At 41.6% G+C, this 26,078-nt stretch overlaps 1 protein-coding gene across 10 annotated transcripts in view; it reads left to right on the top strand.

The window, feature by feature from the left end:
- MTR (5-methyltetrahydrofolate-homocysteine methyltransferase) overlaps positions 1–26,078 on the top strand; it is a 149,169-nt gene that overhangs the window by 76,496 nt on the left and 46,595 nt on the right. For 6 of the 10 annotated variants that reach the window (XM_070055569.2, XM_051820744.3, XM_070055572.2 and 3 more), the window contains 4 exons: positions 13,650–13,739; positions 15,782–15,934; positions 16,727–16,834; positions 18,190–18,290. In XM_070055569.2, the coding sequence (XP_069911670.2) occupies positions 13,650–13,739; positions 15,782–15,934; positions 16,727–16,834; positions 18,190–18,290 (452 nt within the window). Of the gene's footprint in view, positions 1–11,267; positions 11,419–11,967; positions 13,548–13,649; positions 13,740–15,781; positions 15,935–16,726; positions 16,835–18,189; positions 18,291–19,778; positions 19,918–26,078 lie in introns of those variants that run through there. The other 4 variants (XR_016219029.1, XR_016219028.1, XR_016219031.1 and 1 more) reach the window with 3 other exon arrangements.

Genomic DNA, 26,078 nt, shown 5'->3' with positions numbered 1-26,078 from the left:
GGGGAGGCTCTTTATTTGTAAGACCATTCACATTTAAGATTTTGTTGACATTGTCCAGTTTGTCGGATGTCCTTTCTAGCCTGTATTCACTTTTTGATTTGTTTACATGTTTTTGTTTCTGTATTCTGAGCCACTAAGAGGTTGTGCCCTTGGAGACACACCTGAACTGAGGGAAATCTTAATGGAAATTATAAGAACTTAGCAATCCATCATGTAATAAATTGCTCCTTTAAAAAAAAGGTTTATTTATTTATTTGAAAGTCAGTTACAGAGAACGAGAGGGAGAGCTAGAGACAGACATATCTTCCATCTGCTGGTTCACTCCAAGTTTGCCTCAACAGCCAGTGCTGGGCCAGACCAAAGCCAGGAGCTTCTTCTATGTCTTCCACATGGGTGGAAGGGGCCCAAGTACTTGAGCCATCCTCCACTGCTTTTCCCAGGCCATTAGCAGGGAGCTGGATTGGAAATGGAGCAACTAGGACATGACCCAGCACTCATATGGGATTCTGGCATTACAGGTGGTGGCTTTACCTGCTGTACCACAACACTGGCCCCAAAATTGCTCCTTAGTTATAAGCCACTGACCCTCTGTGAAGTGGGCTATCTACATTCAGTTAGTAACCAATTAACAACCAAAACAGGTGTACCTTACTAACTCCTGAGAAATGCCAGCTTTGTCGCTGTTCCCCAGTGCAACCAGGGCAGGAAAAACAGGAATATTATAAGGTAAATAAGGGTTATGGGAAGTTTTTTAAAAATAAATAAGAGAAAGATGATCTCTTTTGTTACTAGTGATGAAATCTGTACCTGAGTTCTTGTCTGAGACATTGAAAATGCTGGGAAGATTCTGCCTCTGATTTTCCAAGGCTCCCTAATCCCACATCTGGGGAGTAATGGGCTTCTTTTGAAAAATGAATTCACATGGGATTTCTTTATTAAATGCTTCTCTGTTCCAGATCATTGTCTCTCTTGGACTAGACAGTTGTGCTGAGCTCTATGAATGATCCCGGATCTTGAGAGTATTGTTAATACTTCCCCAGGAGTTTCCATAATTTTCCAGTCATCTGTTTCTTGATCTGGCCTTGATCCTTCTCATTGCCATCTGAGCTCCTATTCATTGCTTTCTCTAGAGCAGGGGTGGGGAATGTCTGGCCTGAAATCATTTGGTCTGGCCCTGCCAAGGCAACTGCAGGTGGGACTTGAAATTCAATAAATGTATGGCAGGCTAATTTTATTTTATTTTATTTATTTATTTATTTAAAGATTTATTTATTTATTTGAAAGTCAGAGTTAAACAGAGAGAGGAGAGGCAGAGAGAGAGAGAGAGAGAGAGAGAGAGAGTGAGTCTTCCATCTGATGATTCACTCCCCAATTGGCCGCAACAGCCGGAGCTGTGCTGATCTGAAACCAGGAGCCAAGAGCTTCTTCTGCGTCTCCCATGTGGGTGCAGGGGCCCAAGGACTTGGGCCATCTTCTACTACTTTCCCAGGCCATAGCAGAGAGGTGGATTGGAAGAAGAGCAGCCGGGACTAGAACCGGCACCCCTATGGTATGCCGGTTCTTCAGGCCAGGGTGTTAACCCACTGCGCCACAGCAGCAGCCCCAAGCAGGCTAATTTTTAAATCGATAATTTTGTATGACATGTGAATGATGTTATAAATATTCAAAAGGCCCTTGGTAGAAAAAAGGTTCCTCACCCCTGCTCTAGAGCAATTTACTCCTCTTAATGCTGGTCCAGTTGAATATCAGAAGCCATGAGACCCCTAGGAAGCAGAAACAGCTCTAGAGCAGGAGGAGGAAGTTTTTCTTACCAGCCATTATATGTATGCATACAAGGAGAAGCAGGTGGATATATTGATTTATGGTAGCTTCTGATTTTGTGCATTTCCTCATGTGCTGGAGTCTGGTCTCCCTTACCAGGTACCATGTGTTAAACCTTGGTTGAACAACTAATTTGAAAGTAAGATGGGCTGAGCATGCTGTCTTGTACTTCTGGAGTAACTGCTTTTTTTATTTTTATTTTTATTTTTTTATTTGACAGATAGAGTTAGACAGTGAGAGAAAGACATAGAGAAAGATCTTCCTTCTATTGGTTCACTCCCCAAATGGCTGCTATGGTCGGTGCTGCTCTGATCTGAAGCCAGGAGCCAGGTGCTTCTTCCTGGTCTCCCATGTGGGTGCAGGGCCCAAGGACTTGGGCCATCCTCCACTGCCCTCCCGGGCCACAGCAGAGAGCTGGACTGGAAGAGGAACAATCGGGACTAGAACCCGGTGCCCATATGGGGTGCCAGCGCCACAGACAGAGGATTAACCAAGTGAGCCTTGGCACCAGCCCCAGGAGTAACCGCTTTTAAATGGTGCTGTTTCATTGTTTTAAGTCCTGATTGTCTGAATTGGGTTCATCAGTTTTGGGTTATAACTGTCAGGTGGGGTAATTGTCACCCATTGTAACCTCCAATGTTTTACTGCAATCTTTTATGGTGTTTTGTTTCCTTCACTTGCCCCTGTCCATGGTTTGTATTTCTTGACCCCTCCCTGCCTGCTAAGTGTGACACATTGTGATTTTTTTCTGTGACAACTGGTCATATTATTCAAGAATTTTTGGAACATTCTACCCTGTTTTTAAACAGCAAACTCCATCTAGCAAGCAAGAATTATCTTAGTGTATAGCTGATATAACAAATGGTATTACATGTGTCTAGTGATTGGAATGCGAGCATTTGAAGAACTTTTTTTTATTATGATTGATTTATTTATTTGAAAGGCAGAATTATAGATCTTCCATCCTCTGGTTCACTCCTCAAATGGCCACAATGGGAACCTGAAACAACATCTTGGTCTCACATGTTGGTAGGAGGGACCTAGCTACTTGGGCCATCAACTGCTGCTTTCTCAGGTGTGTTAGCAGGGAGCTAGATTGGAAGTGGAGCAGCTGGGACTCGAACTGGTGCCCTCATGTGATGCTGGCACTGCAGATGGAGGCTTAATTTGCTGAGCTACTGACCTCAAAGCAGCATTTTTTTTTTTTTTTTTTTTTTGACAGGCAGAGTAGACAGTGAGAGAGAGACAGAGAGAAAGGTCTTCCTTTTTTCTGTTGGTTTACCCCCCAATGGCCGCCACGGCTGGCGAGCTGTGACCGGCGCACCGCTCTGATCCGAAGCCAGGAGCCAGGTGCTTCTCCTGGTCTCCCATGTGGGTGCAGGACCCAAGGACCTGGGCCATCCTCCACTGCACTCCTTGGCCACAGCAGAGAGCTAGACTGGAAGAGGGGCAACTGGGACAGAATCCGCCGCCTCGACTGGGACTAGAACCCAGTGTGCTGGCGCCGCAGGTGGAGGATTAGCCTATTGAGCCGCGGCATCGGCTCAAAGCAGCATTTTTAAGAGTACCCAGAAATGGGGGGCTATTTTAACAGTACTTCACAAAGGCCTGCACTAAGAGGTGGCAACAGAAGAGGAATTAAGAGATAATCATAAAGGCAGTAGATAACAGACTATGAATACAAAGGAGAGAATCAACCAGCAGAAGAGAATAAGATTTTAAGGCCAGGGTGGTAACAGGAATGATGACAACACAAGAGCTCTCTCACATACTGAAAAGCCTGCAATTAGAAAAAAAAGTCCAGGGCCACTGCTGTGGTACAGTGGGTTAAGCCAGCCTCTGCAACACTGGCATCCCATATGGGCACCAGATCAAATCCTAGCTGCTTCTTTTCTAATCCAGCTCTCTGCTTATGGCCTGGGAAAGCAAGCAGAAGATGGTCCAGGTTCTTGGGCCTTGCACCCACATGTGAGACCCAGGAAGCTCCTGGCTTCGCACTGGCCGAGATCTGGCCAACGTGGCCATTTGTGGAGTGAACCAGAAGATGGAAGACCTTTCTCTTTGTCTCTCCCTCTCTCTTCCTGTAACTCTGCCTCTCAAATAAACAAAATCTTAAAAACAAACAAAAAAACCCAGCTTCTCTAAGATTTTTATTAGCACTCCAGTTTGTGATGACCACTCCTTTCTCAAAACTTCTCATGTATCTAATTGCTATTATGTACCTATTCAGCCCTTGACATATACTTTCTCTGTAGCTTATATTTCTCCTGTATTTCTACTTATTTTATGTTATGGCAAAGTCTTTGAGAACATAGGCTGTGTCTTTTTTTAAGATTTATTTATTTATTTGAAACAGAGAGGGTGAGACAGAGAGAGAGAGAGAAAGATCTTTATTTTTTTTCCTTCATGAAGCTTATATCTTTTTTTTAAAGCTTTGATTTAATGAATGCAAATTTCATAGGTACAACTTTAGGAATATAGTGTTTCTTCCCATCATTCCTACCCTCCTACTCCCACTCCCATCCCACCTCCTACTCCCTCACTCATCGCATTCTTCATTAAGATTCGTTTCTAATTAACTTTATATAGAACACCAGCTCTGTGCTCTGTAAAGATTTCAATAGTTTGCACCCACACACACACACACACACACACACACACATAACGTAAAAAGTACTGTTTGAGAACAAGTTTTGCAGTTAATTCTCATAGTACAACTCATTAAGGCCAAAGGTCCTACATGGGGAGTAAGCGCAAGGTGACTTCTGTTGTTAATTAAAAAATAACACTCTTATTTATGACGTCAGTGATCACCTGAAGCTCTATCCATGAGTTGCCGAGGCTATAGAAGCCTTTTGTGAACACAAACTCCATAAGTATTTAGACAAGGCCGTAAGCAAAGTGGAAGTTCTTTCCTCCCTTCAGAGAAAAGTATATCCTTTTTTTGATGGCTACTTCTTTCCACTGGGATCTAACTCACAAAAGTCCTTCATGTAGGATTTTATTTTTTTTTTTTTTTTTTTTTTTGCCACAGTGTAATGGCTTTCCATGCCTGAAAGACTCTCATGGTCTTTTCAGCCAGGCCAGAATGCCTTAAGGGCTGATTCTGAGGTAAGAGTGTTATTTAAAGCGTTTGTCATTCTATGAGTCTGCTGTGTGGACTTTACTCATGTTGGACATTCCCTCCTTTTTAATTCGATTATTATTTGCTATTTATATGATTTTTTAACACTTAATCCTATCTATATATTCACTTTAACACTTAATATTATCATTTTAATAATTAAGATTGTGACTTGAGCTGCAATAAACATGGAGGTGCAGATAGCTCTTTTGTTTACTGATTTCATTTTCCTTCGGTAAATTCCCAGGAGTAGGATGGCTGGGTCACATGGTAGACCTGTATTCAAATTTTTGAGATGTTTCCATACTGTCTTCTGTAGTGGCTTTACTAGTTTACATTCCCACCAACAGTGGATTGGGGTACCTTTTTACCCACATCATCTCCATTTATTGTTTGTTGATTTCTGATTGAGAGCCATTGTAACTGGGGTGAGGTGAAACCTCATTGTGGTTCTGATTTGCATTTCCCTGACAGCTAGTGATCCTGAACATTTTTTCATCCGTGTGTTGGCCATTTGGATTTACTCTTTTGAAAAATGTCTGTTTAAGTCCTTGGCCTGTCTCTTAACTGGGTTATTTGTTTTGTTGTTGTATAGTTTCTTGATCTCTTTGTAGATTCTGGTTATTAATCCTTTATCAATTGCATAGTTGGCAAATAATTTCTCCCATTCTGTCAGTTACCTCTTTACTATCTTGACTATTTCTTTTGCCGTGCAGAAGCTTTTCAATTTGAAGTAATCCCATTTGTTAATTTTGGTTTTACTGCCTGTGCCTCTGTGTTCTTTTCCGAGAACTCATTGCCTATGCCAGTGTCTTTCAGTATTTCCCCAATGTTCTCAATTACTTTGATGGTGTTGGATTGTAGATTTAGATCTTTAATCCATTTTGAGTGGATTTTTGTGTAAGGTGTAAGGTAGGGGTCTTGCTTCATACTTCTGCATGTGGAAATCCAGTTTTTCTAGGACCATTTGTTGAAGGGACTGTCCTTGCGCCAAGGATTGGTTTTAGCTCCTTTGTCAAATATAATTTGGTTGTAGATGTTTGGATTGATTTCTGGTGTTTCTATTCTCTGCCATTGATCTATCCATCTATTTTTGTACCACTATTAGGCTGTTTTGATTATAGCTGCTGGGGCTGGCACTGTGATGTAGCGGGTAAAGCTGCCACCTGCAGTACCAGCATCCCATATCGGTGCCAATTCAAGTCCCAGTAGCTCCACTTCCGAAGCAGCTCTCTGCTATGGCCTGGGAAAGAAGTGCATGATGGCCCAGGTCCTTGAGCCCCTGCACCTGTGTGGGAAACCTGGAGGAGGCTCCTGGCTCCTGGCTTTGGATCGGCGAAGCTCCAGCTGTTAACAGCCAGTTGGAGAGTGAACCAGAGGATGGAAGACCTCTCTTTCTCCCTCCCTCCCTCCCTCCCTCTCTCTCTGTCTCTCCTCTCTCTGTTTAACTTTAATTTTTAAATAAATAAAAAAATCTTTAAAAAAAGATAATAACTGTCTTGTAATATGTCTTGAAATCTGGTATTATGATGCCTCCCACTTTGTTTTTTTGTACAAAATTGCTTCAGCTATTTGAGGTCTCCTGTGCCTCCATATGAATGTCAGCATCATATTTTCTAGATCTGAGAAGAATGACTTTGGTATTTAGATTGGTATTGCATTGAATCTCTAAATTGCTTTAGGAAGAATGGACATTTTGATGATATTGATTGTTCCAATCCATGAACATGGAAGATTTGTTTCATTTTTTTGTATCTTCTTTTATTTCTTTCTTTAATGCTTTGTAATTCTCATCATAGAGATCTTTGACATCCTTAGTTAAATTTATTACAAGGTTTTTTTTTTTTTTAGCTATTGTCAATGGGTTTGATCTTAGAAGTTCTTTCTCAGCCATGTCATTGTCTATGTATACAAAGGCTGTTGATTTCTATGTATTGACTTTACATCCTGCTACTTTACCAGACTCTTCTATGAGTTCCAATAGTCTCTTAGTAGTCTTTTGGATCATATATATATATGATCCAAATATATACATATATATATATATATGTATAATCATGTCATCTGCAAATAGGGTAGTTTGATTTCCTCCTTCCCAGTTTGTATCCCTTTGATTTCTTTTTCTTGCCTAATGGATCTAGCTAAAACTTTCAGTACCATATTGAATAGCAATGGTGAGAGTGGGCATCCCTGTCTGGTACTGATCTCAGTGGGAATGCTTCCACCTTTTCCCCATTCAATATGATGCTGGCTGTGGGTTTGTCATAAATTGTCTTGATTGTGTTGAATGTTCTTTTTTCTTTTTTGGACAGGCAGAGTTAGACAGTGAGAGAGAAAGAGGGAAAGGTCTTCCTTCCATTGGTTCATCCCCCAAATGGCCGATCTGAAGCTAGGAGCCAGATGCTTCCTCCTGGTCTCCCATGTGGGTGCAGGGCCCAGGCATTTGGGCCATCCTCCACTGCCTTCCCAGGCCACAGCAGAGAGCTGGACTGGAAGAGGAGCAACCGGGACAGAATCTGGTGCCCTAACTGGGACTAGAACCAGGGGTGCCGGCACCGCAGTTGGAGGATTAGCCAAGTGAGCCACTGCGCCGGCTGAATGTTCCTTCCATGTTGCAATTTATTAGAGTTTTCATCATGAAAAGGTGTTATATTTTGTCAGTTGGTTTTTTCTGCATCTATTGAGATAATCATATGGTTTTTGTCCACCAATTTGTTAATGTGATCTATCACATTGATTTTGTGAATGTTGAACCTTCCCTGCATACCTGGGATAAATCCCACTTGGTCTGGTTGAATGATCTCTGATATGTTGTTGGATTTGATTGGCCAGAATTGTGTTGAGGATTTTTGCATCTATTTTCATCAGAGAAATGGGTCTTAGTTCTCTTTTTCTGTTGCATCTTTTCCAGGTTTAAGAATTAATATGATGCTGGCTTCATAGAAAGAATTAGAGAGGATTCCTTCCCTTTCAATTGTTTTAAATAACTTGAGAAGAATTGGAGTTAGTGCTTCTTTAAATGTCTGGCCTGGTAGAATTCAGCAGTGAAGCCATCTGGTCCTGGGCTTTTCTTTTTTGGGAGGGTCTTTATTACTGCTTCAATTTATGACTTGGTTATGGGTCTGTTTAGGTTTTTTATGTCTTCATGGCTCAATTTAGGTAGGTTGTATGTGTCCAGGAATCTATCCATTTCTTCTAAGTTTCCCAGTTTGTTGGCATACAGCTCCTTGTAGTGGTTTCTGATGATTCTTTTTATTTCTGTCTGTTGTTATGTTTCCTTTTTCATCTCTAATTTTATTGATTTTGGTCTTCTCCCTCCTTTTTTTGGTTTGTTGGGCCAGTGGTATGTCACTTTTGTTTATTTTTTCAAAAAACCAGCTCTTCATTTTGCTGATCTTTTGCATTGTTTTTCTGGTTTCAATTTTGTTGATTTCTTCTCTAATTTTAATTATTTATTTTCTTCTACTTTTTTGTTTGGTTTGCTGTTGTTTTTCTAGATCCTTGAGATACATTGATAGCTCATTTATTTGGTGCCTTTCTAGTTTCTTGATGTAGGCACCAACTGCTGTCAACTTTCCTCCTAACATTGCATTTGCTGTATCCTACAAATTTTTAAGTTATAGTGTCATCTTCATTTGTTTCTAGAAATTTCTATGATTTCTCTTTTGATTTCTTCTGTGACCCACTGTTCATTTAGAAACATGTTATTCATTCTCCATGTGTTTGCATATGATGTAGATTCTTTTTTTTTTAAACTTTTATTTAATGAATATAAATTTCCAAAGTACGGCTTATGGATTACAATGGCTTCCCCCCCATAACGTCCCTCCCACCCGCAATCCTCCCCTCTCCCACTCCCTCTCCCCTTCCATTCACATCAAGATTCATTTTCGATTCTCTTTATATACAGAAGATCAGTTTAGCATACATTAAGTAAAGATTTCAACAGTTTGCTCCCACACAGAAACATAAAGTGAAAAATAATAGATGATTTTTTAAATGATGATGAAATCAGATCAGACCTATTGTCATGTTTAATCCCAGTGAGAGTCAAGTTGGGAATTGATAATTTCTTCTTCTTCTTTTTTTTTTTTTTTTACAGAAGATCAGTTTAGTATACATTAAGTAAAGATTTCAACAGTTTGCACCCCCATAGAAACACAAAGTGAAATATACTGTTTGAGTACTCGTTATAGCATTAAGTCTCAACGTACAGCACATTAAGGACAGAGATCCTACATGAGGAGTAAGTGCACAGTGACTCCTGTTGTTGACTTTACAAATTGATACTCTTGTTTATGGCATCAGTAATCTCCCTATGCACCAGTCATGAGTTTCCAAGGCTATGGAAGCCCCTTGAGTTCTCCGACTCTTATCTTGTTTAGACAAGGTCATAGTCAAAGTGGAGGTTCTCTCCTCCCTTCAGAGAAAGGTACCTCCTTCTCTGAAGACCTGTTCTTTCCACTGGGATCTCACTCACAGAGATCTTTCATTTAGGATTTTTTTTTTTTTTTTTGCCAGAGTGTCTTGGCTTTCCATGCCTGAAATACTCTCATGGGCTTTTCAGCCAGATCGGAATGCCTTTAGGGCTGATTCTGAGGCCAGAGAGATTCTTGAATTGTTGATTTCCAGTGTCATTCCATTGTAGTCTGACAAGATGCATGGTATTATTTCGATTATTTTGAATTTGCTGAGACTTGCTTTATGGCCTAGTATATTTTAAATCCTAGAAAAAGTTCCATGCACTTGAGAGAAATATGTGTACTCTGTGGCTATAGAATGGAAGGCTTTGTAGGTATCTGCTAGGTCTATTTGGTCTGTGGTATTGATTAACTCTGTTTTTTCCTTGCTGATATTCTATCTGGTTGACCTGTCCATTGCTGAAAGTAGGGTTACTATTTATTTGAGTCTATATCTCCCTTTAAATTCCTTAGGAATTCTTTTAAATACCCAGATGCCCTGTAATTAGGTACATATACATTCATAATAGTCACATATTCCTGTTGGATTGATCCTTTAATCATTATGTAGAGTCCTTTGTATCTTTTAATAGTTTTTGTGTTAAAGTCTATTTTGTCTGATATTATGATGGCCGCACCAGCTCTTTTTTGGTTTCTGTTAGCATGGATTATATTTTTTTACCCTTTCACTTTCAGTCTGCAGGCATCTTTGTTGGTAAAGTGTGTTTCTTGTAGGCAGCAAATAGATGGGTTTTCTTTTTTAATTCATTCAGACAGTCTGAGTCTTTTAACTGGGGAGGTGAAACCATTTACATTCAGTGTGACTATTGTTAAATACTGTCTTTGTCCTGCCATGATTCCTTAAACAGTCCTATTTATATATTTTGGATTTCATTTGTACTTTTGCTTGGTCATTTTTTACATTCATCTTCTTTTGTAGTGATGCTCCTGTTTCTGTGTTTCTGTGTGTAGCACATCCTTGAGCATCTTTTGTAGGGCTGGGTGAGTAGTTCCAAATTCTTTTAAGAAGATCCATATTTCTCCATCATTCATAAATGAGAATTTTGCAGGGTACAGTATTCTGGGTTGACAGTTTTTTTCTCTTAGGGCTTGGAATATATCTTGCCATTGTCTCCTTGCCTGTAGTGTTTGCAATGAGTCTAATTGGGTTTCCTCTGAACGTGATTTGTTGTTTCTCTCCTGCACATTTTAAGATCTATTCTTTGTGTTTCACTGAGTTTTGCTACAGTGTGTCATGGTGATGTTCTTTTCTGGTCATGTCTATTGGGAGTTCTGTGTATTTCTTGTACTCAGATGTCTCTTTCTTTCTCCAGATTAGGGAAGTTCTCTGTTATTATTTCATTAAGATGGCCTTCTAATCCTTTCTCTTTTTCCACAGTTTACAGAATTCATAGGATCTGTAAATTGGGTTGTTTGATAGAAAATTGTAAATCTCCAACCGTGATTTTTTAGTTTTCCAGTTTCTTCTTCTTGTATTTGGTCTGACTGTATTATTTCAGGAAATTTGTCTTCTAATTCTTACATTCTTTCTTCTGTCTCATCTATTCTATTGCTAAGACTTTCCACTGCATTTTTTATTTGATCTATTGAATTCTTCATCTCCAGTATTTCATTCTGGCTTCTCTTTAAAATCTCAATTTCTTGGGAGTGCTTTTCATTTAGGTGGTGAATTTGCTTCTGATTGCCTTTAAGTAGTCTGACTATTAATTTTCTGAATTCCTTTTCTGGCATATCCTCGATCTCTTCTTCTTCAGCCTCCATTATTGAAGAGTTATATTGTTCCTTTGGGGAGTTCATAGAGTCTTCCTTATTCTTATTCTGGATTTTTCCTTTGTTCTTAGGCATTTCTGGTTGATTTTGTCTTTAATTTGTGACTTTGTGCCTGTGTTGCGATTTCCCTCTGCTATGACCTGCTATGTGTCTGTGTGTTGCAAGTGGAAGCACGGCAGCCCTGCCTCCTGGAGCCCTGTTTACTTCTAGATTGTGATGGAGGTGGGTACCAGGGCTTTGGTGCACTAAGCCCTGCCTACTGGGGCTGGGCTTGCTTCTCACTGGTGCATGAAATGAGCTCAGGGTTTCACTGTTTAAGACTAGTCCTTGTTGTACAGCTTGCATGGTGGGGAGGAAATCACTCTGAAATGTTGTGATCCTTGTTCCTGGGTGGGGGGTGTTGTGAGGTGGCCCCCACAATTGATGGATGTGTGTGCAGGAGGCAGCCATTGGCAGACCCCTGCTTACACTCAAAAATGTGAACAATCAATATGGATTCTCCCTGCCAGCTGTAGGTCCCATTGTGGGGAGAGGGGAGACATAGATGGACTGTGGTGTGCCCAACCTCTCTGCTTCTTCCCCTATAATTTCTCCTTCTTCCTGCTTGGAGCTTCAAACACAGTTCACCAAGCTTCTGTGCCTGCCGCTATTCTGTAGCTCCGTAGACTCCTGACTTCTTACCTGGTTCACTGCTGGGGGTGGTGCCAATCTTCTCATTCAGTCTCTGCTGTATCTTCGCTGTGTTTCCACCTCTTCTCTTTGTTCCCTTAGCGTGGACATGAGCAATCTCCGGTGGACTCCTGGGCTACTCTGCGCAAACTTCTTGAGATTCCGTCACCGGCTTGTATCCCTTTGCTTATTAACTATTTTTCCCTGCATGACTTGGAATGTCCTGTTGCTATACTGCCATCTTGTAGCTTATATCTTAGATAGAGATCTTCTATTTGGTGGCTTACTTTCCAAATGGCCTCAATGGCCAGGGCTAGGCCAGGCTCAATCCAGTAGCCAGAACCTACATCCAGATCTTCTACATGGGTGGAAGGTGTTAGGTTTGGAATAGCTCGGGGTTCTGGCCTTTTGTACCTCCAGAAAAGGGAGATGGAACCGACCTCAAAAGAGACAGGGTGCTTTGTTGAAGCGAAGAGGGCTGGCAATCTGTTCTTGTGAATAGACTGCACGCAGGGTACATGGTGGGCTGGGTTTTTATCTGGTTGAAGAGGAGGTTTGCAGCTGATGTGAGGTAGCAAGTAAGGGGCTTTTAGAAACCACTGGGAACTTTCCTCTTATCTGTTCCACAAGCAGCCATGTGCAGCTGCTTTGCATGGAGTCTGGGGGAGGTTGAGCCTGGTTCTTGCATCAAGGATCTCACAAAAAAGGGGAGTACATGGCCAGAGGGTAGGGAAAGGGGGAAGGGAGGGCAGGAATAGGCAACATGCTCTTTAGAAGGGAGCTAAATACTTGGGCTGCCTTCTCCTTTCCAGGTGCATAAACGGGGAACTGGTTCAGAAGTGGAGCATCCAGGACTCAAACGGGTGCTCATGTGGCATGCCGTTGTTGCACCACAGTGCCAGCCCCATAGGCTGTGTCTTTTTTTTTTTTTTGAAAGTTTTTTTATTTATTTGAAAGACTGAACTGGTGTCTATATGGATGCTGGTGTTGCAGGCTGCGGCCTTAACCACTATACCACAACGTTGGCCCCAGGCTGTATCTTAAACCTCTTAGTGTGCCCACCTCCAGAATGTCTGACTTAATTTTGTTATGGCCTGTGTGCGTCTGTGGGTACTGGTTATTCTTAGAGCATGGAAGGTTCTTCAGATTTAGAGTATAGCTTCATTACCGTCCTAGAAATGTTTTATTCTGTGTTATCTTTTAGGAGAGAAAAAAAAGGATGAAGTCTTATCTCTCTACCAAAACTTCAAATCCTTGACAGTTTCTTTTTCCCTGTCTCCTTCCCTCAAACATTTAAATTTTTTAAAAAAGATTTTGTTTATTTATTTGAAAAGCAGAATTATAGAGACAGAAGGTGGGAGAGAGAGAGAGAGAGAGAAAATTTTCCATCCACTGGGTCACCCTCCAAACTGGCTGCAATGGCCAGGGCTGGGCCAGGTTGACTCCAGGAGCCTGGAACTCTTTCTAGGTCTCCCACATGGGTGGCAGGGCTCCAAGTACTTGGGCCATTTTCTGCTGCCTTCCCAGGTGTGTTGGTGGGGAGCCTGATTGGAAATGGAACAGCTGGAGTTTGAATTGGTGCTCATGTGGGATGCTGGCATTGACTTAACCTGCTGTGATACAATACCAGCCCCAAAACATTTAATCTTTCATGCTAGGAGACTCTTACTAGAGTCTGGAAATGTAAAAGAAGAATAAGATACAGGTTGTTTGGTTTTTGCTGCTAATTAGTTAAATAAGTGACCAGTTAAACCCATTTTTTTTCGGTTTTTATTTCAATTCAGACTCAGGGCAAAGGTGGGAAAAAAGTTATCCAGACTGATGAGTGGAGGAATAGTCCCATTGAAGAGCGCCTTGAGTATGCCCTCGTCAAGGTGAGTTGTGGGAACCTGAACTGGCTGTCTGATACTGGTGCTGGAGGGGAGTGATGACTGCAGCTGGAGGAGATGCCCTAAACCACTGTTCTGTAATGCCCTGCCCATGCAGCATAGTTGACAATAGCCATAGCCGTGTTTGTCACAACTGGTTGTGGGAGGTATTACTGGCATCCATGGCTAAGAATGCTAATTGTCTTAAGTGCTCAGGACAGCCTCACACAATGAAAAATTTCTAGCCCAAATATCCGTAGTGCTGAAGTTGAGAACACTGTCCTATACCATGCTGCTTTGACTTCCTCAGCAAGGTAGTCCTGACTCTTCTACTGACAAATACAATTATAGGCAAGATAAATTATCTCTTGGCTTCAGTTTCCTTATTTATGCATCTGGAGAGCTTTAGATTTCTTTTTTCAAAAAATTTTTTAAAGATATATTTATGGGGCTAGTTCTGTGGTATAGTAAGTTAAGCCCCTGCCTGTGGTGCCGGTTTGAATCCCAGCTGCCCTGCTTCTGATCCAGCTCCCTGTTAATGGCCTGGGAAAGCAGTGGAAGATGGCCCAAGTCCTTGGGCCTCTGCACCCATGTGGGAGACCCAGAAGAAACTCCTGGCTCCTAGCTTCAGATTGGCCCAGCTCTGTCATTGTGGCCATTTGGGGAGTGAAGCAGGGGATAGAAGATTTCTATCTCTGTCTCTCCCTTACTCTGTCTATAAGTCTGCCTCAAATAAATAAATAGTAAGAAAAAAATTTAAAAAAAAGATTTACGTATCTGTTTGAAAGTAAGAGTTAGAGGGAGAGACACACAGAGAGATATTCCATCAATTGGTTTACTCCCCAGATGTCTGCAATCTCCCGGGCTAGGTCAGGCCGAAGCCAGGAGCCAGGGACTTCACCCTGGTCTCCCGCGTTGGTGTAGGGGCCCAAATGTTTGGTCCATCTTTTGCTGCTTTTCCCAGGCCATTAGCAGAGAGCTGGATTAGAAGTGGAGCAGCTGGGGGTTGAATTGGTGTCTATATGGGATGCCAGTATTATGGTGTCAGGTTTGCGCTCTATACCACAACACTGGCCCCTCAATTTTTTTTCTTTAGAATTTGATTTAACTCTTGGAAATTTTTTTTTAAGATTTATTTATTTATTTGAAAATCAGAGGTGCAGAAAGACACACACACACATATCCTCCATCTGCTGGTTCACTCCCCAGATGGCCACAATGGCTGGAGTGAGCCAGGTGGAGCCAGGAGCCAGGAGCTTCTTCCAGGTCTCACATGTGGGTGCAGTGGCCCAAGGACTTGGGCCATCTTCTGCTGCCTTCCTAGGCATGTTAGCAGGGAGCTTGATCAGAAGTGAAGCAGCCAGGATTTGAACTGGTGTCCATATAGGATGCTGGTGCTACAGGCAGCAGCTCAACTTAGTATGTCATAATGTCGGCCCCTCTTGGACCTTTTGAGGTTCTCATATTTCAGTTTGTTGAACTTATCAGCAGCATCCAAGCATCCTTGAGGAGGAAGTCTTGGCAATGAAAGCCAGATGATCAGAGCTGAACTGGCTTCGTGGACTTAGCCTCTTCTAAGGGCTCTTCCCATTGTCATTCCTCACCAGCCCCATACCATTACAGTGAGAAAATCTGTTGATTTCACTGAGATGTTTATGAATGTCTAGTCTATTAAAACACTAGGATACAAAGTGTATGGTATTATGAGTTTGGACTTTTAGTAGTTCTTTTACTAAAAGCTGAGTACTTAGTATCAGTGATGACAATTAGGCACTTTACATGTGTTATTTCATTTAATAATCCTCAAAATATATGTATGCGGTAGGTACTGTTGTCATTCTGACTGTGGAAACTAATGCTTAATCAACTGCCTAAATTAGAGGTAGGAGCCAGAATTCATACCCATGCAGTCTAATTATAGAACCTGGGGTCTTATAGCATTTCTGTGCTTCATATTTTGTTGGCCATTTGGATTAAGCCAATTTGGGGTATGTGTGTGTGTTTTCATCTATCTTTTCCTTTTTTTTTTCTTCTTTTTTTTTTTGTAGGGCATTGAAAAATATATTATTGAAGATACAGAGGAAGCCAGATTAAATCAGGAAAAATATCCCCGACCCCTGAATATAATTGAAGGCCCGCTGATGAATGGCATGAAAGTTGTTGGTGATCTTTTTGGAGCTGGAAAAATGTTTCTACCTCAGGTTGGCAAACAATAGGAAGGCATTTTCAGAATCAACCTTTTCTTTGTCTTTTAAAAATAGTAAGTTGGGAACCATCTGTAAATTCTTAGTGTTGTAATCTAATCTTTATGTTAGGATACTTTTGTATCACCTCTTGCCTCCAGTTCCTAGAACTTTTCTCTTGAAAGTAAAACAAACTCAACTTCAAATGTAAAGTTAATATTAAGATTTGATCTGGCCAGCCAGTATCCAACTTTAGGGATGTTTAACTTGAAAAATATTACTGTTTTATATGGTCATGTGTTTCAAGTAAACCAGAACTCTTTTGATTTGTAGCAGCTACTAACCACATCAGTTGAGAAATACATGTTGACTATCTAGGATAGGGCCATGAAAAACTACCCTCTTCTTGTGTAAGCTTAAGGCTTAGTTTTAAGTGAGTTGTAATGCTGGAGATTGAGAAGAGAAGGCTGGGAATGAGCTCATGGAGGAGAGGTTTGGAACCTGAAAGATTTGTGGAACTTAGAGAAGTGTTAGAGGGCTTTCTAGGCAGAGGAAAATAGAACAAGCAGAGGTTCCCAGGCCTGAAATTGCAACATTTTATTTTTGGTCTTGTTTTCTTTCTGCTGTATCTCATTCATTGGCTGCTTACAGGGAGGGAACATGTTCTTTGTCCTGCTCACTGACAAAAGCAGCCTGCAATGGAGCTGGCCTGAGGTCAAGTCCTGCATTCTAAGCTGCTGAGGTTTCCCCAGTGGCCATTAGCAGCTCCTGTAGTTTGGTGAAGATGCCTGACTCTGCTTTTTTCCCCAGGTTATAAAGTCAGCTCGTGTCATGAAGAAGGCTGTTGGCCACCTTATCCCCTTCATGGAACAAGAAAGAGAGGCTAACAGAGGACTTAATGACGCTGCAGAAGAAGAGGTAAGTCATTTTGTCCAGGCCTGTGGGTCATTTAAGAAGTTGGTGTGGAACACTCTTGTTGGGTTAGGGTTAGAGGCAGTTAGGCTTGCCTGTGTTTGTTACTGAATATAAAATAGGCAAATGCTCCGACATCTATCTCTTTTACCAATTAGCATAATATCTGGGATTTTCTTTTAAATTTGATCTTATGAAATTTTTGGTAGAGTCATAATCGTAGTCAAAACCTAATGATTTCAGACAAAACGGGTTCGTTTCTTCAGCAGGCACTGTCACTACAAAGATTTGAGGAAAAGGAGTTATGTTTGTTTTTGGAACACCCATTGTTGTCTCTGTACCGGTAATGTCCTTGGCATTACTTCTGGATTCAATTTAATTCCTGCTGGCTGCATCACCAGAGTAATCCTTGAGCTTTCTTTTAGATGTTTGTTTATTTGACAGGCAGAAATACAGAGAAGGGAGAGAGAGAGAGATAGAGAGGCAGGGAGGGAGGGGGAGAGAGAATTTTCTATCCGCTGGTTCACTCTGTAAGTGACCACAATGGCCAGGACTGGGCTAGGCTGAAGCCAGGAGCCAGTAGTTTCTTCTGGGTCTCCCACATGGGTACGGAGGCCCAAGGACTTGGGCCATCTTCTACTGCCTTCCCAGGCCATAGCAGAGAACTGGATTGGAAATGGAGGAGCTGGGACTTGAACTGGTGGCCATATGGGATGCCGGCACTGTAGGCGACAGCTTTACCTGCCACGCCACAGCACCAGCCTCATTCTTTTTGACCTTGTATAGCTCCATTCTTAATTCTTAAATTGATTGGAGTTTGTGAATGGCCCAGACAGTTTATAAAATCCCACTTGTCTTTTTCTGTTTGTGAGGGAGGAGGCTGCTGGCAGTGCACAGAAGAACCATATTAAATAAACAGAAAGGTAATCAGATGCCCTCTGCACTGGGCTGGTGTGGTGGTTTTGCAGGTTCTGCTGGAATGTATGCAGTTAACCAACTCCTCCCTCTCTCTTCTCCCTCTCCTTTTATTGTTAACAATAAACATTTGGCAGGCAGTTATGGGGAGTTGAGGGTATAGTCTTCAGCTGTGAGACTGTGTTGTGTTTTACCTGTTGTTTGGGGTTATGGGATCCATGATTTCAGTTGAAGCCCCTTGGACTAACCTACTAGATGGGCTTCCTTTGATCTGCTTAGGCGCACCACAGTCTTCCTGCAGACACCACTGTTGAGTTTCCACATCTGTCCGAGGTTGTTCTGGTTGTATTAGATTCCTTCTGTGCTACCCCCTGTCTGGCTCTGGAGAACTGGGTGATCTGCCCTTAGTGACCCCAGCCTGCTTAGCTGCCTGGCTTACTTTCTAGGATCCTTACCAAGGCACCATTGTGCTGGCTACTGTTAAAGGTGATGTGCATGACATAGGCAAGAACATTGTTGGAGTCGTCCTTGGCTGCAATAATTTCAGGTAAGTTACCACTTCACCTCCTTCAGTCTCCTTTCTCTCTAGAACTGAAAGCATTTCAACAGAGTAATTCTTCATTGGGAGGGAGAGGCAGTAAATATTAAAGGTTATGTTTTACTTCTTTTTGTTAACTATATTTTCAAGTTTTCTATAGCGAACACAGCTTTTCAAATAAAGTAAGTTGGTAATTATCTATTATGTATTCAGTAGTGGGGTCAGAGCAACCAAGAAGCTTCCTGGGAATTGACATTGGCACACAGGATCTATGTTCAGCTGCTCCTCCCTGTGGCTCATGGTGGTCAACATATTCTACTTTTTTTCTCAGTAAACCGTCAGATTTTAGAGCTGAGAGCTTATAATTGGCTAAATGGAATTTTATATGAAGGCCATGTCTGTATGTCTCTTCATGCTTTGCCTACAGCAGGACCCTGTGTGTTACTTGGTGATGTTCAAGTTAATTTTGGAATGTTGTATATATAAGCAAAACCCCTTTCTGCTATATATCATTATAATGAATCAATATTCATAATACTGTTACTTTCCAGTGTGCTATTTTCTCTAGATCTATCTAGATCTTCTGTAGAAGAGAACTGACTGTAAGCTGTAACTGTGCTCCTTAGAGAATTCTCTTCTCTGTTGTCAGATGACAATCACTCTAAGCCCCCTTCTTATGCCAACATTTTATCCATCTCTGCTTAAATTTAAGGTTGGTTAAATGGAAACCTGGTATAGTTGGTTTCCATTTGCATTCATCACAATCAGTAAAAATACAATTCAATTGATAATTATTATTATTATTTTTTTTAATGTCAGTTGCTATCTAGTAGGCAGTGTACTAAAGATACTGGATAATTTAGTCAACTTTTCTCCTTTCATGAAGTTTACTGTTTATCATGCTAAATAGCCCACTATACATTCAACCATGGTACTGAGACAAGAAACATTGAAGAAGGTGACTTGGAGGTAAACTTCCTAGAAACAATTCCTTTTTTTAAAAAAAAATATTTATTTATTTATTTGAAAGGCAGAATTATAGTGACAGAGGGAGAGGGAGAGAGGGAAGGAGAGAAGGAGGGAGAGAGAGAGAGAGAGAGAGAAAGAGAGAGAGACCTTCTGTACTTGCCAAATGGCTGCAATGGCTAGAGAGAGAGAGAGAGACCTTCTGTACTTGCCAAATGGCTGCAGTGGCTAGGGCTGGGCCAGGCTAAAGCCAGGAGCATCTGGTTGTTAGTGGTCTAAGTACTTGGCGATCTTCCCCTGCTTTTCCAGGCACATTAGCAAGGAGCTAGATGGGAAGTGGAGCAGCCAGGACTCAAACCAACAGTAATATGGGGTGCTGGCATTGCAGGCAGTGGATTAACCCACTGTGCCACGTCACTGGCCGCTAGAAGCGATTCTTGAGATATCTTTGCCACATGCTTTATCATTATTTATTTTGATCAGTGGATGATTATCTTGGAACATCATACTAAGGAATATTTTTCCTCTCAGTAAAGACATTTTAAGAGACCCTGGAGAATTACGGCATTGCTCCAGGGTGCCACTGGAACTGAATGTCAAGCTGTGAAGGCTGCTTATTAAACCCGAGGCTTTTCTGCAGCACATCCAGGTCCTGTCTTTTGCACTGAAGGTTTGCTTATCTTTGCCAATAAATCTTACTGGGGGAATGTTTTCTGATGAAACTTTAATTTCTTTTCCCAGAAAAATGAGTGAACATGTAAACTTCCTAATTAGAGTCTAGAAGCCTTTTGGCTTACATTTCATAACACACAGCCTCTTGCATTGATGAGTTTTATTTTATAGTGTCAGCAAGTAGGCAAATGCCTTATGTAGTAATGTGCACTTTTGCTGAGTGGCAGCGTGACACTGGTGCGCTTGTGTGAATCAGCCAGCTAGTGAGTGAGTCCAGCAGACCATCCACTTTCAAATCCTCTTTCCTGGCTTTTTGTCACTGATGCAGTAAATCTCACAAAAGAATAAAAATGTTTTTCTCTGTGGGGAAGGAAACTAAAAATGATAGTGTCTTCTTAGGAAATTATATTTTGTGGGGAAGCTGATATGATGCAATTGAACTTGCAAATTTGAGGATTTGAATAGATCTAGGGATGAATTCACCAAGGGTCTGCTAATACCTAACTTTTGCTTACCATTTCACAAAGTCTACAGTGCTTTTATGTCAGTGATTTCTTTCTCTTTTTCCTGGTTTTGTTTCTATTTTGTGGCTCCTTTACTTTCTTTCCTTTGATCTTTCCTTTTTTTCCATGGTTTTCTTCCTGTCCTGCCTGCTTTGGAGCTATTTCATTTCCCAACTTACAAATGGAAAAATGAACTTAGAGAACTTAAGTATTTTTTTTTCATGGTCACACAGCTAACAAGTAGCAGGCTAGGCTCAGGGCTTCTGATTCTAAAAGCTGGGACTTTGTACTGTTTCACTTTACTTTGTGTGTGTGTGTGTCTGTGTGTTTATACTTTCAAAGAACCTTAACTGTAATGTCTAATGTGATTATTCTAGATTCCCTTTAAGAAATAAAGGGAATATTTAGAAATGTTTTGATTAGATTCTTGGTTATTTTAATTTTTGATTAAAAAAGACAAATTGAGACTTTCTATATTTAACAGAAAATGCACACTGTTGAATTGGTAAGAAAAAGTGTGATATGTCAATGGAAATTCCAAAATTTATATATCACATCTAGCATTTTAGAAAATATGGATCTGATGAAAAAGATAATGAGGCATATTTGTATTTGAAAGGCCAGTTCTTTTTTTTTTTTTTTTAAAGATTTGTTTATTTATTTGAAAGAGCTACTGAGAGAGAGAGAGAGAGAGAGAGAGAGGGAGAGGGGGAGAGAGAGAGAGGTCTTCCATCTGATGGTTCACTCTCCAGTTGGCCACAGTGACCGGAGTTGCGCTGATCTGAAGCCAGTAACCAGGAGCTTCTTCCAGGTCTCCCACTCAGTGCAGGGGCCCAAGGACTTGGGCCATCTTCTACTGCTTTCCCAGACCATAGCAGAGAGCTGGATTGGATGTGGAACAGCCGGGTCTCGAATTGGTGCCCATATAGGATGCTGGTGCTTCAGGCCAGGGCATTAACCCGCTGCTCACAGTGCCAGCCCCAGACCAATTGTTCTTAATATAATTTTCTGGTATGAGTAAAAAAAATAAGGGGGCAACAAATAGGTGTGAATGAAAATGGTTTGTATAATAGAATATTCAGCTTAGTGAGGAAAGTAGGTAAGTTATTGGGGCACACTGATCCCATCTTTCTTGCACACCTTCACATGTTCACAGTATTTATTTAAAGGCTTTTAAAGCAGAAACTTGCAGAGTTTTGTTTTGCTTATTGCTTTTAAAGCAGATGTGACAACAGACCCTATTAACCCACTTAACCATTGAAGACCATGAATGGGGATTGTAGACTTGGAGGGCACTGCCATCTAGTGGTAAATCATGTGAATTGCAGGAGCAGCAGATAGACTGCACCTACCTTAGTTAACAGAGTAATATGAGTAAAGGGTTAAGGGACAACAAGTATTTGTTATCTTAAAGGGATGCAGATGCAGTTCATTTTCCTTTTAAATTTTTCCTCAAAAGGAAAATGACTTTTTGTTTGATATTTTGGTATTTATTTTCTAAATTCTATATATTCTTAAATAATATTGGACGCTTTTGCTAAAGCGTTCAGTGCAGTTTACATTTTTTTTCTGAATTAGAAACCCAAATGAAATTATTGTACTTATACCTCTATTCAAAGTATTTTAGAGGGCCGTGTTGTGGCTCACTTGGTTAATCCTCTGCCTGTGACGCCGGCATCCCATATGGGTGCCGGTTCTAGTCCCGGTTGCTCCTCTTCTAGTCCAGCTCTCTGCTGTGGCCCGAGAGGGCAATGGAGGATGGCCTAAGTGCTCGGATTGGCGCAGCTCCAGCCGTAGCAGCCATTTGGGGAGTGAACCAATGGAAGGAAGATCTCTCTCTGTGTCTCTCTCTCTCACTATCTATAACTCTACCTGTCAAATTAAAGAAAAGTATTTTAGAAACAAACTTTCATTTTTATTCTTTGAAATCTCTAATATGGCAAAATGCAAGAATGTATATAAGGAGAGGCTGATAGACATGAGGTATGGTGCAGAGTAACAAAGGGAAACCAAGGGAGAGTCAAGGAGGATGGGGGTCTACGTGGGGGAAGCAGGTATAGGGGAGGGAATGTTTGGGGATGATCTGGCCCATGCCCTCCTTGCCAGGACCCATGTTCCCTAGGGGCTTCGAGCAGGTTCATAATTGTGCACCTTCATGATGCAAGCCTTTGTCTAGACTGCCTTCAGTTGCCTTCATTCTAGCTAATATCTGCTTTATTTATTTTTTTGGAGAATTCAGCTCAGACATCCTCTTGGGATGCTTTGTCATTCTGTAGCAACACTATAAAAGCCTCCGTTCTAGCACTGATATTCTAACTCACTCTGCATTCTAAGTCAGAGCTTGCCAGCAGTTTCTCAACTCATGTGCCAAGAAACACAATTCCTATCCCTTTCAGTGGAACTCGGGGCAGCATGAATTCTAACTTGGTTGCCTAGGGCTGTGAGCAACCTCCTTTGTGTGTCTCAGCACCATGGTATTATTTTCTCTGTGTGGAAAAGGTTGGGAAGTGCTCTTACAGTCAGTGGTGTAAGTGACCGTTCTTCAATAAGACTTCTTTGGAGGTAGGCTACTAAGATGGAAACTGAGCTTGCATCCAAGTCTCCTGACTCACTGTTCTCAGTCCACGTCTTTGCTCACTTACCAATGGCTGTCATTTTGTTTTCTAGTTCCCTAAACATGGGAACTGATTACATCTGATTAAGGGAGGTCAAGACTTGAGGTTCTACATTTTCAGTGAGCCCTTAGGTAATGCTGATGCAGCTGACAGGAGTCTACCCTGTCAAGGGCAATGTTGGGCTTGCATCTTCTCATCCAGTCTTATGATTTTATTATCATTTAATAATCTGACAGGTCACCATTTTACCTCCGGTTTGGGTTTATCCCCAAAACTCCAGACTTGACTATCTGAGGGCTCCATTTGGATATCTAAAGAAATCTCAAACTTAATATTTTAAAACTGAGCTGATCACCAACATCTTGTGAACACCTCTGTCTCCCTGTTTCAATAAATGGCAAATCCAGCTTTACCACTCAAAGAAAACCCCTGGAGTTGTCTTGAACTTCTCTGTTCTCTCATATCCCACATGTGATCCACAGATCTACTCTCAGTGTTTCTAGGACCTGACCACTTCTCACCACCTACACAGCTTCCTGCCTGGGTTTCTGCAGCAGCCTCTCTCTGCTTCTACCCTGTACTGTTTTCCCTGCATTGTTTTCCAGTCCAGAGTAAATCTATTAAAACTTTTGTCAGATTTCTTGCTCCATGGTTTACATGCTTCACTGACTTCCCTTCTCTCTCACTAAAGTCCAGAGCGCTTGTAGTAGCCTTCAAGACTCTCCATCTGTGGTTCAACCTGGGAGCTGCTTGGGCCCCACCTATGGCCAATTTAATTGCAGTCTCTGGGGATGGCATCCAAGATTTAGTTTGATTTTGAAAACCGCTCCTGTGGTGATTCTGATGTGCAATCTGCAGGCACTTGCCTGCTCCTTCTCTTTGAATTCATCACCCACAGCTTTCTCCTTCCTGGTTGCTGTTCCAGCCACAACAGTCCCTTTGCTCTTTCTCAAATAAGGCAAACCTGCCTGCATATGAGATGTTCTTGAAAGAACCAGTGCTGAAAAAAAGAAAAAGCAGTAGGAGCAAGATGATTTCTTGCTACCAAACAGATGATTTTTAATTTTTTTTTTTTTTTTTTTTAAGATTTATTTTTTCCTTACTTGGAAGGCAGAATTACAGAGACAGAGAGAGAGGCAGGAAGGGGGGAGGGCAGAGAGAGAGAGGGAGGGAGGGAGGGAGGGAGGGAGGGATGGAGGGAGGGAGGGAGAAAGATATGCCTTTTAGCCACTGGTTCACTCCCCAAATGGCTGCAACTGCCAGGGCTGGGCCAAACTGAAGCTAGGAGCCAGGGACTTCTTCCAGGTCTCCCACATGACTGCAGGGTCCCAAGCCCCTTGGATGGATCATCTTCTGCTGCTTTCCCGGGCACACTAGCAGGGAGGTGGATTGGAAGTGGAACATACTTGAACCAGTGCCTATATGGGATGCCAGCGTTGCAGGCAAAGGCCTAACCTGCTGTGCCACATTGCTGACCCCTTTTAATTGAATTTTAGAAATATCTGCAATGTTGAAAAAAAGTAAGCTTTGAAATGCATGCCTTTTTGTCTTGATTTAAAAGCAGTATACTGTTTTGCCTAGTTTTATATGCAGCTATTCTATACTTAATCATTGTTTAACAAAAAAAAATGCATTTACTGGATGTTCTTCAATATGTTTTTTTCAAAAGGTATTGTGGTAGCATTTTACTTCTGTTAAAACCTCAGTGGTTATACATCATTAGCACCTCCAGTATTTGCTCCTGGGTTAGCACTAATAACGCTGAATATAGTTATCATTGATTTGAAATTGTCTTACCTTTTACCACAGATTCTGTATCTGCTAATTTTTTTTAAATCCTTTTAAAAAAGGTAATGTGGGAGACCGGTGCTGTGGCAAAGCAGGTAAGGCTGCCACCTGTAGTGCCAGCATCCCAGATGGGCACCAGTTTGAGTCCCTGCTGCTCTACTTCTGACCCAGCTCTCTGCTGTGGCCTGGGAAAACAATGGAAGATGGCCCAAGTCGTAGGGCCTCCATACCCATGTGGGAGACCTGGAAGAAGCTCCTGGCTCCTGGCTTCGAATCTGCACAGTTTGGCCATTGGTGGCCATCTGGGGAGTGAACCAGTGGATGGAATGACCTCTATCTCTCTTTCTCTCTGCCTCTCTGTAACTCTGCCTTTCAAACAAATAAATAGATCTTTAAAAAATATGTAATGTAGAAACAAACTAAAAATCCAACAGGATAGGAGGGCATACAGTGAGAAATAAGTCTCCTTGCAGCCCAGGTGTCCAGCAGCCGATTACCAGCTGATATGGCATGTCTGAGTGTCTTCCAGTAGCTATTAAGCATTCTTTGTTTTTATTTAAACATTTTTGCCTATTTAATTTTAAGAACTGTTGACATCATAAAATAGGTGGGAATGAATGCTGTAATGTTTTAAAATATTTATTTATTTGAAAGGCAGAAAGAAAGGCAGAGAGGCATAGACAGAGAAATCTTCCATCTGCTGGTTCACTCTCCAAATGCCCACAACAGCTGGAGCTGGGCCGATTTGAAGCCAGGAGTCAGGAGCTTCTTCTTGGTCTCCCACATGGGTACAGGGGCACAAGTATTTGGGTTGTCTTCTGCCGCTTTCCCAGGTACATTAGCAGGGAGCTGGATCGAAAGAGGAGCAGCTGGGACTTGAACTGTTGCTCATATGTGATACTGCTGCTACGGGCAGCAGTTTTATCTGCTGTGCTACAGTGCTAGCCCTGAATGCTATAATTTTTAAAACAGCTTTTAACAAATGCTCATAACAAATTTACATTGTAAAAATGACTTACTGTGGGCGCTCTCTTAATCTAAAACAGGCAAAAGTCATACAGAGAACATTTTCCATGGCAGACATTCCTTTCCTCTGAGTTCCAGGAGGGTTTCCTCCTTCATTAATTGAGGTTCCTCTGGCATTATTTTGTTTTCTCAGCCTAGCTCCAGTGTTTTTTTTTCCCCCAGTGCCTGTCTCTTTCTCTCTCTCGTGTGTGTGTGTGTGTGTGTCCATCTAGAGTCTGCCTTTCCTT

The sequence above is a fragment of the Oryctolagus cuniculus genome, chromosome 13 (assembly GCF_051225735.1).
Source record: "Oryctolagus cuniculus isolate XC-2025 breed Fujian yellow rabbit chromosome 13, ASM5122573v1, whole genome shotgun sequence".
Lineage (NCBI taxonomy): Eukaryota > Metazoa > Chordata > Mammalia > Lagomorpha > Leporidae > Oryctolagus > Oryctolagus cuniculus.
The sequence above is the reverse complement of the archived record's forward strand: the minus strand, read 5'-3'. Positions and strand labels throughout refer to the sequence as shown.